At 31.3% G+C, this 13,945-nt stretch overlaps 1 protein-coding gene across 1 annotated transcript in view; it reads left to right on the top strand.

Annotated features, from left to right (window-relative positions):
- LOC114330269 (potassium channel subfamily T member 2) overlaps window positions 1-13,945 on the top strand; it is a 630,795-nt gene that overhangs the window by 409,732 nt on the left and 207,118 nt on the right. Inside the window, exon 9 of the mRNA XM_050662017.1 lies at window positions 12,723-12,815. Coding sequence (XP_050517974.1) covers window positions 12,723-12,815 — 93 coding nt within the window. The remainder of the gene's footprint in view (window positions 1-12,722; window positions 12,816-13,945) is intronic.

A 13,945-nucleotide genomic window follows, 5' to 3' on the forward strand; every position in this document is an offset into this window, starting at 1 on the left:
AGTTTAGATGTGTTTTGTTTATTTCTTGCAAGGAAAACTAAAGCAAAAGGAATTAATATGGCTGGGTTTAATTGAAATTTGCTTGTTTGGAGGAATTAGATAGAATAGTATTAAATTAGAAATATAATAATTGAGAATGTCCACAACATGAATCATCAACTCAATGAAAGATGTAAGGTAATAATCTGGGAAAATTAGTAAAAAACAAGGAAAATTAATTACCAGCTATTTTATTGCTGGGCATGTTGAAATCAAATCTTAAAAATTTCCTATATTAGTAATATCGCTGTGCAAAGTCCACATAAAATGTGCTATTTTGTTTATAAACAAATTAGCGCTCCGAAATCTTTTTTTAATTATTGCTCTATAACTCCGAAAATTTTAATTTTAAACCAAAACACTCGCATAAAAATTGACAGTAATTTAATTCTGCACATTGATAATTTATTCCAATTTCCTTCGACAGAAATTTTCCTCGGAAAATTCGGGTTTTCCAAACAAAATCTTTAATTTTCAACTAAAATTTCAGAGAAGTAATTATTTATCAATAATTAAATAATTTGGTGACAGTGACATAAATCTTTTTTGTTATGAGTGTCTTGAAGATATGAAAATTTGTATGTACAAAGAGGACCGGAATTAAAAGGTATCTAATGGTTCAAAGATTCAAATCCTCTTGTTTATAACTCTGTCGCAAATGCCGGTCAAATTTGACCGGTTATACCTGGAATCACTCCTCGCAATTCAATTTTTTTTTCTTCGAAAAGGGCACAGAAGCCGTGCTCTTTTCAACAGCGTTAACTTAATTTAATTTAATCTAATATTTTCTGAGGGGTTCTATTTGTTTATAAGCCAAAAAAATGTTTCTTTATAATATTCCTGAGACCGCTCAAATGGTCCAATTTCAATCCTGTAAGGTACGTTGGATAGGTATAGTGCTTTTTTATACGAAAAGCATAGTTATTCTGGTGTATCATAATCTTTCTGGTTATTATTTCGACCGAAATTTTTTAATTAACGTTTTAATTATTGCTAAACTATTGGTTAGATTGTCGCCGGTCTCCTGATATACAGACAGGGGCTAAATTATGGAATAAATTCATTTTCTCTAAAATGGACGATTTTAGAGAAAAATCCCGAAACGGGTCGATTTTTATTTTTAAATTAAATTTTTTTGGCATATATTTCAAACTAGTGACGTCATCCATCCGAGCGTGATGACGTAATCGAATATTTTTTAAATAGGAATAGGGTTTTGTGTTGTAGCTCATTTACAAAGGCGTTCAATTCTCTATTCAGTATAGGGCTTTTCATTCACAGTCATTTATTTCGAGCTTCTGTCATATTTCGTATTATCCGTAAATATTAATATTATACACAGATTATTCAACATATGACAGGAGCTCGAAACAAATGACAATCGATGAAAAGCCCTATTATAAACATTAATATCATTATTTATACAGGGAGGCCAAAAAATTTTTGAATTAAATTAATTGAGGCAAGAAAAAAATGTTTATTTTGCAAATAAACATTGCTTTTAGCTTAAATTAAATGTTCAAACTGCCAATAGGTAGGAGGGAGGCTGCTTGTGATTTAATTTAAGCGAAAAGAAATGTTTATTTGTGAAATAAACCTTTTTTTCTATTTTCTGACAGCAGTACAATGTACTTTGAGTTAAATAAATTACATACATTCTTCTTTTTGCGCCAATTATTTTAAATTCAAAAATTATTTTTGGGCATCCCTGTATAAATACCTAATGATATTAATGTTTATATTACTGAATAGAGAATTGAACGCCCTTTCAAATGACCTACCACACGACCCCTATTCCCATTAACAAAATTATCGATTACGTCATCACGCTCAGATGGATGACGTCACTAGTATGAAATATATGCCAAAAAATTGTAATTTAAAAATAAAAATCGACCTCTATCTGGATTTTGCTCCAAAATCGTCCGTTTTAAAGAAATGAATTTATTCCATAATTTAGCCCCTCTGTATAATCTACTATAATAAATCTTTCATGTCATCAATTATTTAATTATTGATAAATCATTAGGTACTTCCCTAAAATTTTAATTGAAAATTGCAGATTTTTTGGGAAACCTCGGATTTTCTAAGTAAAATTTTTGTTGAAGGAAATGGGAAAAAAAATAACTTTGTGCAGAACTAAATTACGGTGAATTTTTATTTGAGTGTTTTTGGCTCAAAGGAAAAATCTTAGGAGTTCCAGAGCATGCACTAATTGAAAAAAAAAAGATTTAGGAGTGCTAATTTGTTTATAAATAAAATAACACACTTTCTGCGGACTTGTCATACCCCATATTACTAATATATGCAATCTTAAGATTCGATTTTAGCAATAAAATAGCTGGTAAATAGTTTTTCCCAAAAATGGCATTTTTTCGATAATTTTCCCAGACTATCAACAAATTCCAATAAACCGGAGCGCCAACCCAAATTCTGAGCAGTGTCAACATAATAAGGTTAATATCCCCAGTTGTAACTAATATCGAAATGAATAAGAATCGCGGCTCTGCGGCTGTCATGGCGGTGTCGAAATGAAATTGCGACTGTCGAAATGAATTAGAATCAGGCCCCAGATCTCACTCCAAAAATTGCATTTTTTCGGCATTCTGTCCTCGGAGTTTAATCTCTTTTTTAAATAAAAAATTACGCACAATATTTGCGACTCGTATGGAAAATGTGACAGTCAAAACATAGACTCGTATGGAAAATGTCCATGGTCTGCTTTTCAACAGAGCCCTCCTGGACTATATTTTATTCTTCCACACTAACTTTTATATTCAATTCCCATTATCTGTCAAACTTCTTTGTGCCATTAAACGCATCTTTAATAAAGGATATCTCTAAAGTCAAACTTCTAAATAAACTTCTTCCAGTTTACATCCGGTTGTAAATCTTTTGTAACATGCACTTTATTGTTGAAAATAAAATGGCGTACGATGACCTAGACACTTTCACATAAAACCGTTCTGCGGAAGAGTGCCATTGCGACAAAAATAAAAACAGTAAAAATAAAAGGAAAATAGTTAACTCAAGTCATTTTATTCTTCCTACAAGCTTTAGCCATGGAATCGGGATAAAACATAGGAAGGGGATATTAAATTTAGAAAATCTTTTATTTAAACATAGTTTGAAAAAATGACAATGAAGAAAGTTGAATGAATTTTAAATGTAACGATTTTTTAGTGCATGTGTGCATTATCATATAAAATAATATAGTATGATACAATTGATCCAAAAGATGGCATAACCCAGACATCCAAAGTGAAAATTATCCTCCATCACCAAATTATTCTCTATGGTCCACATAATGTTCAGAAAAAAGTCACACCATTTTGAGCGTCGGGTTTGGGGGGGAGAGGGGGGAGAAATCGGTAAATTCGTAGTTTTTACGTTTTTCAACTTCAGCCGCAGTTAACTTCAGCCATGGTATGAGATGAATGACATCTGTGACGCCTGTCCTCCGTCTTATTGTATTATTTCCTTGTTTCTTATTTTTATAATAGTTTGGTATGTTGCTCTTAAAGAGGTCTGGCAGAGCTCCTGTTGAGTAAGGGTACAAACCCTTTAATTATAATATGTATATACTCCAGGGTAATAAACTAGAAATAGACCATGTTCGGGACACTCAAAGATCCAGGTAGCTGACTACTTTTTTAGTTATTGTAGACTTATAGCAAGAAAACCTACCTGTTTCCTGCCTAGAGTTCACGTCCGTTTTTTAATTATTAACAATGTAGTGCAAAAATCGCGATTTTTTCGATTTTTTGCACCCCATTCAAAAGCTAAATAGTTGACATAAAATTACAAAATTTACGTTCAAACAAACTTCCTTACAGGCGGCATCTAACCCAGTGAGTATGGTTCCTATCTCGTTTAAGTTATCTGATATCAAAACTATATCGTCCGCAAATGCTAATTAATGATTCAATAAAATTGTGTTTTGACTGGGAAAGTTTTGGGGTAGTTCTAATTTCTTTCATTATATATGGATTTTGGGCTGCTTAATCCGAATATGAGGTTTGCGGACAAAATTTCTTGCCGGAAAATTGAAAAACTCGCGAAAAAATGAAAAATTTCAGCTTTTTTCCGCTTTTTTGCTCAAATCTCGAAAAAACTATTAACTTTTAGTAAATGGTCTTTTAACAGAAATTAAAGTACTTAAAATTATCTACAAATATCACTAATTACTTTTTTTTCAGACGAACCGTTCAGTCTAAAGTACAAATTGAAAATTGCCAATTTTTAACGGTCTCGGCAAAACCCACGTTTTACATTCCAAATTTTTATTTTTTATTAGAATGCTGTCATTTGCTAAATTTCTCCTAGTTTTCTGTACAAATAATAAATGTTAGTTCATAGGTATGGTATGTCTCTTGTGACAGCTTTCATGAGTCCATTCCATCCTAAGAGGCCGCGAATGTCTCTGCTTTTCCCTTAGAGCCGCTGAAGATCAGGCACAGATGGAGTTACAGTTTCAGTTGGTGTGAACATTTTCTTCGGATCTGTTATCTTGATTTCTGATAAACCTTGAGGTTTTGTCCTTTTAAATTGAATTAGTTAAACAGCTCCCTGACTTCGATAAACCTCAGGCGCGGTTTTCTTTTTTATCCGAGAAATGGATTGCTTAAGAGCTACATAGTCATAGCTATCCTTAAAGGGGGCCCGTAGGGGTTGAAATCAACATTTTAAGCACATTTTTGAATTTTTTTTATATTATGAGAAAATAATTTTATTTTTAAATTAAATAAGCATACTAAGCATAATTTAAAGAATATTCATAAAAAATCAAGAAAAAGTATTGAAAAATAAGCCAACGGTGGCAAATTTTGAAAGACACCTCAAAAAAACAATGAATTTTGCGGTGTACATGAGAACTCATCATTGGATCATGGTAGACAAAAAATTCAAAAGGTTTATTAGATTATAAGTTACTCGCGGTAACGCTGTAAAGTTTTTTTTTAGTTTTAATGATCTTTGACTTTTTAATATCACTCAGAAGTCAAAACAACAAAAATTTTTACAGAAAAAAGGGTGAAAATCAAAATATATATTATTGCGAAACAAAATGTAAGCATAAAACAAAAAATATTTCGACAGTGTTGCGTCAAGGAATGTCTAAAGAAAATATGTACAAAATTGCAGGTGAATTGGTCAAGTAGTTTTTGAGTTGCAATGTCTAAAGTCTTTGAAAAAAGCAGTTTTGAGAAAAACGCTTTTAAAATATTATCAACTTTTATTTTCAATTTTTTTTGTCTCTCAAATCGTAAAGTGATGAACACCGGAATATGTTATTGAATCGCGGAGTAATTTACAAAAGAGAATGGGAACAGCTGTTGACCGTTTCTCAGTCCGCCCAAGCGCGCTGGCGCGAAGATGCTGCAAAGAGAGTGGAAGGTAGGGAGATAGTGTTGAATATCTCTATCTTCGACTCGCTTTGCAGCAGGTTCGCGTCAACACGCTTGAACGTAATGAACAACGGTCAACAACTGTTCTCATTTTCTTTTGTAAATTACTCCGCGATTCAAAAAGATATTCCGGTGTGTATCATTTTACGATATAACGGACAAAAAGAAATAGAAAATAAAAGTTGACAATACTTTAAAAGCTTTTCCTCAAAACTGCTTTTTTCAAAGGCTGTAGACATTGTAACTCAAAAACTACTTGACCGACCCACCTGGAATTTTGTATATATTTTATTTAGATATTTCTTGAGGTAACGCTGTCGATAAATTTTTTGTTTTATGCTTATTTTTAGTTAACAATAATAAATATGTTGATTTTGGCCCTATTTTGTGCAAATAATGTCGTTGTTTTGATTTCTGAGTGATACTAAAAAGTCAAAAATCGTTATAGCTAAAAAAACTCGAAACGGTTATCTCGATAAACATATAAGCTAATAAAACCTTTTTGAATTTTTTGTTTTCCTTGATCCAATGATAAGCTCGGATCTCCACCGCAAAATCCATTTTTTTTTTGAGTTGTCTTTAAAAATTTGCCACCGTTAGCTTATGTTTCAATATTTTTTCTTGAATTTTTATTTGAGGATTCTTTGAATTATACTGAATACGTTTATTTAATTTAAAAATAAAATAATTTTATCATACTTTCAAAAAAATTCACAAAAATGTGCTTAAAATGTTGACTTCAACCCCTACGGCCCCCCTTAGGGATAGCTATGACACGATTTTGATAGGCAACCCATACTGGTCGTGTTTGTCTATGTATTAAATTTAATAAAAAATATGTTTCATCCGGCAAGCGAATGGGTACATTTCCACCTCCTATTCGGATCTTAGACTACAAGGCAAGCCCAACATAAATAAGTATATATTCACGTAAATACAACTACAGAAAATACTACAGAGCAATCAAAAAATGTCTAATTAAAGTACGCTATAAAAATAAAAAATATTGGCTTGAACATTTAGCCATTTGCACAAAATGATATAATTATAATTGGCCAAGAAGGATCTGCGAAAAAACGTCTATTTTTGGATGTGAAAGGTGGCATTCGGATTTTTGCAGATAAAGTTAGGTGACACCTTCAGTAATAATAATTGACTTATGCTCCTTCTCAAATATGCCCGAAACATTAATAAAAAAATTAAAATATTTAAAAATTTCGATAAACATCGAAATTTTTTCTGTTTTCTTTGGTTATAACTTTAAAACGATTCGTTTTGGAACAAAGTCGTACAAAAATAAAATAAAGATAATTGAATTTTGTATGATATACGACTGGTAAAAAATGTCTTAAGCTATTACCTTTTCTGCAATATAGCAATAAATACAAAATAAGGGACCAAAAGAGTCTGTTGTTATTCAATATTTTTTTAACTACTTTGGTGCTACTTAGAACCTTAGTAAACCGCTTAGGAAATCCATTGTAACATACTTAAATCGTGTACCAAATTAGATTAAAATCGACCTAATAAATTTTGCATAATTAATTTGCAATCTAAATGTTTTTAAAAAAGTTAAAATTTTTTAAAATCTTTCTGAACAAAAAGTAGACCATTTAGAAGTTGGCTAATTTTTTTACATATAAAGAGGTGCTCTACCTATCTAATACACTTTACAGAATTAAAGCCGGAGTATTTAAGGCGCCCCAGCAATGTTTTAAATTTATAAACAATTTTGTGGCTTATAAACAAATATCTTTGTTTAATAATAAAAAAATTAATTTTTAGCAATGCAAATAATTCAAATCGGTATAATTTGACTTAAACTTTCAAATGCTGTCAGCAGAATTGCTATTTTATTTTTAAATCAAACGTTATTCGTGTTCAAAAATTGCAATTTTTCGATTTTTTGAAAGTTCCACCGCGTTTATCTCGAACACTCTGCATCCTACGAAGAAACTTGTAAGAACATTTTCTGCTTAGAATTACCCAAGAAATACAAAAAAAAATGTTTTATTTTGCGAAAAATCGATTTCATGTAATTCCTCAAGTTCTTTGTTTATAACAATCTTATCGACATCCGAATCAACTGTTACCCAAAAAATTCATATTCTACGGGTCAAAATACATAAAAAAACTGGGGTAAGTCCATCTAAATAAAGGAGCCCGTAGCACCCCCTCCTGGCTACAGCACTAATTTGTTTATAAGCCAAAAAATTGTTTATAACATTAAAACATTACTGAGGCTGCTTAAATAAACCGATTTCAAGTCTGCAAAGTGAATTAGATAGGTGGAGTACTTCTTTATATGTAAAAAAATTTACAAACCTTTGTATGTTCTAGTTTTTGTTGTGCAAGATTTTAAAAAATTTTAATTTTTTAAAAAAGTTTAGATTGCAAAATTATTATGCAAAATCTAGTAAGTCAATTTTAATGAAATTTAGTGTACGGTTTTAGCACATTACAAAAATTTTCTAAGCGAATTAGGAAGGTTCCAAGTGTAACCTAAGTGATGGAAAATCATTGAATAAAGACAGGCTTGTTTTGCCCCCTTATTTTATATTTATTGCTATTTTGAAGCAAGGGTGATAAATTAAGACATTTTTAAACAATCGCATCTGATAGAAAATTTTATTATCTTTGTTTTATTTCTGTAGGACATTGTTCTAAAATGAATAGTTTTTAAGTTATAAGCAAAAAAATTAGAAAAAAAACGAATTTTTTGAAATTTTTAAATTTTTAAATATTTTATTTTTTTTTTTTTGTTAATGTTCCGGGCATATTTGAGAAGGAGCATAAATCAATTATTATTAACGAAGTTACCACCTAACTTTATCCGCAAAAATCTGAATGCCACCTCTCACATCCACCTAAAAACAGATCCTTACTAGTCTATAAGCAAATAGAGAGTAAGAGAATGGGTTTAATCGAAGAATATTTTTGAATCGTACAGCCTACTCTAATTAGTATTTTTCTCAATAGCTTGTTTAAGTTTTGTTGATGTTCATAAATGACGCATTTAATACTGTCGTCAAATGGTACCTAATTAGTTATGATATAAAAAATAATTTTATAATTAAATAAGAATGTAGACAATACTCCACTGCCCAATGTTGTTATTTTTATCAAATATTTACATTAAAATTGTTTAGAATATAATATGGCTTATTTTAGTTTTTATATACCAGTTTTTGAATAGTTTAAGGCAACAACTTGTATAAATATGTTTTAATGGTTATTGTTATTAGGTTATTATTTAATAAATCTGCCCTTATTAAATTCTAAACGATTTAAGTACAGTGCGAATTTACGCTTATGCTTGAAAAGAATATTTTAAAGTTACCTTAACAATAAAAATTTTTATGAGAATAAAATTGACCCCTAAAATAGAAATGATAATTATGAATAAATCAAGCAGTATGATTCCGAGACTCTTTTCTTGTGGCATGTTACACATTAAATATCTGATAATTTGTGGACATAAACCAAAACGATTCAGATTAAAATTACTTACACGTTTTTGTCCTTCAGACTTAAAGAACAGAATTTCTGGGCTTGCAAAAGTGAGGTTCTGGGCTACTCACTTGTATGGGCAATTATGTAGTCGAAAAATGCTGGAACGAAATTAAATCATGGGAAAATGCAAAACATACAACAATGCAAAAAATGAACAATAAGCCTTGGTTTAGCCCTAAGTTAAAGAGCTTGCAGAACAAAAAAGAAAGAGATACTTGAGGATGGAGATACCAAAGAACTGATATACAACTGTTACAATTTCAATTTTCAAGTAAGGTCATAGTCTAAGATCTAGTGAAGCCTTCGACTAACGGTCTTCCTGTAAGGCTAGACATTTGTATAGTGATAAATCATAGCACACCAAGGCTAAAAACCATGACCTGGCAGGCATCAGCGCTGCAAGTGTATCTACCAGGTGAATCGAAAAGTGCATAGTTTAGGGGTAAAATAAACTTTCTCCTGTAAAGTTTAAATTTAAGTATGTATATGAGTAAGTTATTTAGAAGAAATGTGTACAATGACAGGCGATTCTGAACAGCATATGTAAGACCTTGCCAGGCGAAGGGAAAGATTAAGATAAAAAAAGATCAAGGCAAGTTTTGTTTATATTTGATTCAGAGTTGGACCACCATCTCCATATAGCTATTTCAGCATCCTTATGCCTCATCAGTGAAGCTCAGAAGTCTCAACTCTGAAGGAAATACAAACAATTCTGCCAATTTAAGGCAAACCATCGCAATGCAATGAATCCACCTCTGAGAGGCAATTTAGCGACATCTCTCGTATTATAAAAATATAATAAACAATATTTTAAATCTAAGACGTTTCGTTAATAAACTGCTTTCTGGCTGCATCCCGTATCTCCGGATTTTACAATATATAATCACAAGAGACGACGAAAGTAGGAGAAAACAAATAGAGGACGCTTAGGCCACGCATTTACCTTCCCTTCGTCAAGGAAAAGGAGCGAAAAACAGTTTCTAAATACTCAAACTGAGTAAAAATGAAAAAGATAAAAAAAAGATCAAGGCAGGTTTTGTTTATATTTCCTCCATATATTTCCTCCATCTCCATATAGCTATTTCAGTATCCTTATGCCTCATCAGTGAAGCTCAGAAGTCTCAACTCTGAAGGAAATACAAACAATTCTGCCAATTTAAGGCAAACCATCGAAAAGATTAAGGTTTTTTTCTAAAATTATTTTTTTGCATCGAACAAAGAGATTTTAGGATTTTTGAATCATTCCAAACTGAAAAGGTCTTTAGTTTCTTTTCTCTTGGGTTATTAGTTTTTGACATATAAGCGATTATAAATTTAAAAATTGCGAAATCGGCCATTTTTAACCCTGAATCTGACATTTAACTGAAAATTTCGATGTTGCCAAGATAGGTCGATATTCTTTAAACATCGACTGATGAAATCCCGAAGAGTTTTTTGCAAAACAGTATCGAAAACCCCTTTGTTTTTAATTGCTTATCAAGCGGGAGCGACACTGTAGTATTATAAGTGAGGACGGTTGAATTAGTATAAATTCATTATCTCGAGAATGGGCAAATTTGAAGAGAAATCCTCAGACAGGTCGATTTTTATTTTTAAATTAAAACTTTTTGGCTTATATATAATATTAGTGACGTCATCCATCTGGGCGTGATGACGTAATCGATGATTTTTTTAATGAGAGGGTTGTATGATAGCTCAATTGAAAGCTTATTTAATTCTCTATTCAGTAATGTAAACATTAACATAATTATTTATACAGGGTGTACAAAAAAAATTTATTAAATTATTTTACACAAAAAGAAGAAAAAATTTTTGCACACCCTGTATAAATAATTATGTTAACTAGTATATTACTGAATAGAGAATTAAATATCCTTTCAAATGAACTCACACAACTCCTACTCTCATTTAAAAAAATCATCGATTACGTCATCACGCCCAGATGGATGACGTCACTAGCATTATATGTATGCCAAAAAGTCGTAATTTAAAAATAAAAATCGACCTGTCTGAGGATTTCTCTTCAAATTTGCCCATTCTCGAGATATAGAATTTATGCGAACTCAAACGTCCTCACTTCTTCTATAGTGTAGAGCCCGCTTAATTAGCAATTAAAAAACAAAGGGGTTTTCGATATTGTATTGCAAAAAACTCTTCGGGATTTTATCAACCGATGTTTAAAGTATATCTATCCACCTTGGCAACATTAAAATTTTCAGTTAAATGTCCGATTCAGGGTTAAAAATGGCCAATTTCGCAATTTTTTAATTTTTAATCGCTTATATGTCGAAAACTATCAGTTAAAAGACTGATAAATTTTGTACACACTTGAATGAATGAAGAAAGTAAAAAAAGTATATTAAAGTCTTTAAATATATTTAGTTTCCTTAGCTAAGCTCTTTCGACATTTATGTCATCTTCAGAGCTAATGCTACAATAAAAATTTAAACTAATGAGTAAAACTGTTACTAATGACTTACTTAGACATCTTTTTACTCATTAGTTTAACTTTTTATTGTAGCATTAGCTCTGAATGTGCCATATATGTCAAAAGCGTTTAGCTAAGGAAATTAAATATATTTACATACTTTAATATACTTTTTTCATTTTCTTCAAAAACTATTAACCTAAGAAAAAAGTCACTCAGACCTTTTCTGTTTGGAATGTTTTAAAAAACCTAAAACAACTTTGTTTGATGCAAAAAAAATAATTTTCGTCTGGCAAGGTCTTATGGTGTTCAGAATCGCCTGTCATTGTACAAATTTCTTCTAAATGACTTACTCAAACACATACTTAAATTTAAACTTTACAGGAGAAAGTTTATTTTACCCCTAAACTATGCACTTTTCGATTCACCTGGTACATACACGTGCAGGGCTGATGCCTGCCAGGTCATGGTTTTTAGCCTTGGTGTGCTATGAATTATCACTATACAAATTTCTAGCCTTACAGGAAGACCGTTAGTCGGAGGGTTCACTAGCTCTTAGTCTATCAAAGAGTAGTCTTTTAAATACGACAATGAAGCTATTTACAAGCATATTCAAGAACCAATTGGAAGAATCCACCATGTGTATGGTTCGTGGGTCTAACAAAAGCTGTTGATTGGGTTAAACTTGAACGATATATTACAAAATCAAAAGCCGAACAGGATCTCGGTAACCATCTTAGAAATCGTAAAACAAATGAACAACGACAATACGATTAAAATTAAAACAAACCATAAAGCTATGGCGAACATACCAACCCCAGGGGAATCAGACATGGAGGTATCTCAACCCGTTCTTATACACTAATGGAAGAAATAATAGAAAATATGAAGCCATGTGGGTCAGAGTGTCCTAACTGATAAGAATATTCCTTTGCCTAATCAAGGAAAATAATCAGAGGCTATCAGTGTCCGACTGTTTTAGTAATTGTATGTTGTAATCAATTGAATATAATTGTAACCAAGATTAATCCCATTTTCTTAAATCTTTCTTAAATTTTTCGTCACTATCAAAGCAACAACTGGTTACCTAGATATGGTAAAGGCTCATACTGTTTGATATATTGTAATTTCTTGCCATTATATTCGGAAACTTTTCAGAAATTTATTCAGTAAAATACGGTCGTATCATCAGTTTGACCTTTACAGCCGGGAGCCTTCCATTATTTTCGTAAATTCACACTGTACTGATACTTATATTTCATAGACATTGTAATTTTCACCAACATCTCAATACGAAACCCTCTCCAACAAAAGCATTTTATTTTTTTCTGGAACAGCTACGTTTCCCGACAATACCGTGACGAGCGACTCCCGACAATGCCTTAAGGAATCCTCTCCAGGATCTATTACGTTCGACGTTTCCATAACAGGTAAGTGTGTACACTTGGCTTGGTTTTTGAGTTTTGGCTCGAAGTTGTTAGAGTATAAGATGTGGGATGACAACTCTTCTAGCTTTGATTGTAAAGATGTTTTGAATAAAATGCATTAGAGCGGATGCAGAGGGTTTCTCGGCTCCTCCGCACTGACAATATTTGGAACTCTATTTAGAATATCGTTTTATATACAGAATAAAAAAGTTCGCTATTCATTTTTAATGGTAAAACATGTTTTTTAATGCTCCAGTCGGAGTAACATTACAATCTGTTCACTATTGGAACAATGAGTAACTTAATTCTAACCTAACCTAACTACATTTTTCTAAGCTAAAGTCTTACTCATCATAGTGAGGCAGATTCGTGCAAATATTATAAGAATTGTGCATTTAATGATAGAAGTATATAATTTGGACCACATATACTACACATATAAAGGTTCTTAATTAGATACGAGGCCATCTCAGATTTTACCTTTTACAAAAATGGAGGTCATTCAAAATGGCGACGATACATTTGTGACTAATAGCAGGATAACTTTTAAACGAAAAGTCCGACTTCAGCGAAATTGCTTCAGCCCGACTTCAGCCCGTTCTTTTTTAATGTATAAGATCGAACTCCTGAACCGGAAGAATCGGTTTATCAGAAGTTGTGTTTTTCCTGATTTTTATCTAAAAATATGTTGTTTTTTGAAGTTATATTTCTTTACGCGCGATATGAGGGTGAATTTTAATAGGATTAAAACCTTTGATCCCGGCGCAGTCGCATTACAACTTTGTTCTGACTGGATGTTCAAATGACATGACAAAAATTATCCAATATGGCAAAACAAAAAAGTTTATAATTGTAGTGATTTTTAAATAGTTTTTAAAGCAACAGGTACGTAATAATTGTAAATGTATCATAGGTACCTACCAAAATACATAGTATGTAATATCATTTGAACTATCATTTGAAGCTACCAAAATACATAGTATGTAATACTTTTATTTACATAATTTGATTACTATCAAAATTTCTATCAATATTCACCTAATATATTGTTTTCTTACTCTGTTTTCTTGTATTTTTTCAATTCTAAATCATTTTAATTCAAAATCAAAATAATTTGATTTACATAATTTAAA

Source organism: Diabrotica virgifera, chromosome 9 (genome assembly GCF_917563875.1).
Source record: "Diabrotica virgifera virgifera chromosome 9, PGI_DIABVI_V3a".
Taxonomy (NCBI): Eukaryota; Metazoa; Arthropoda; class Insecta; order Coleoptera; family Chrysomelidae; genus Diabrotica; species Diabrotica virgifera.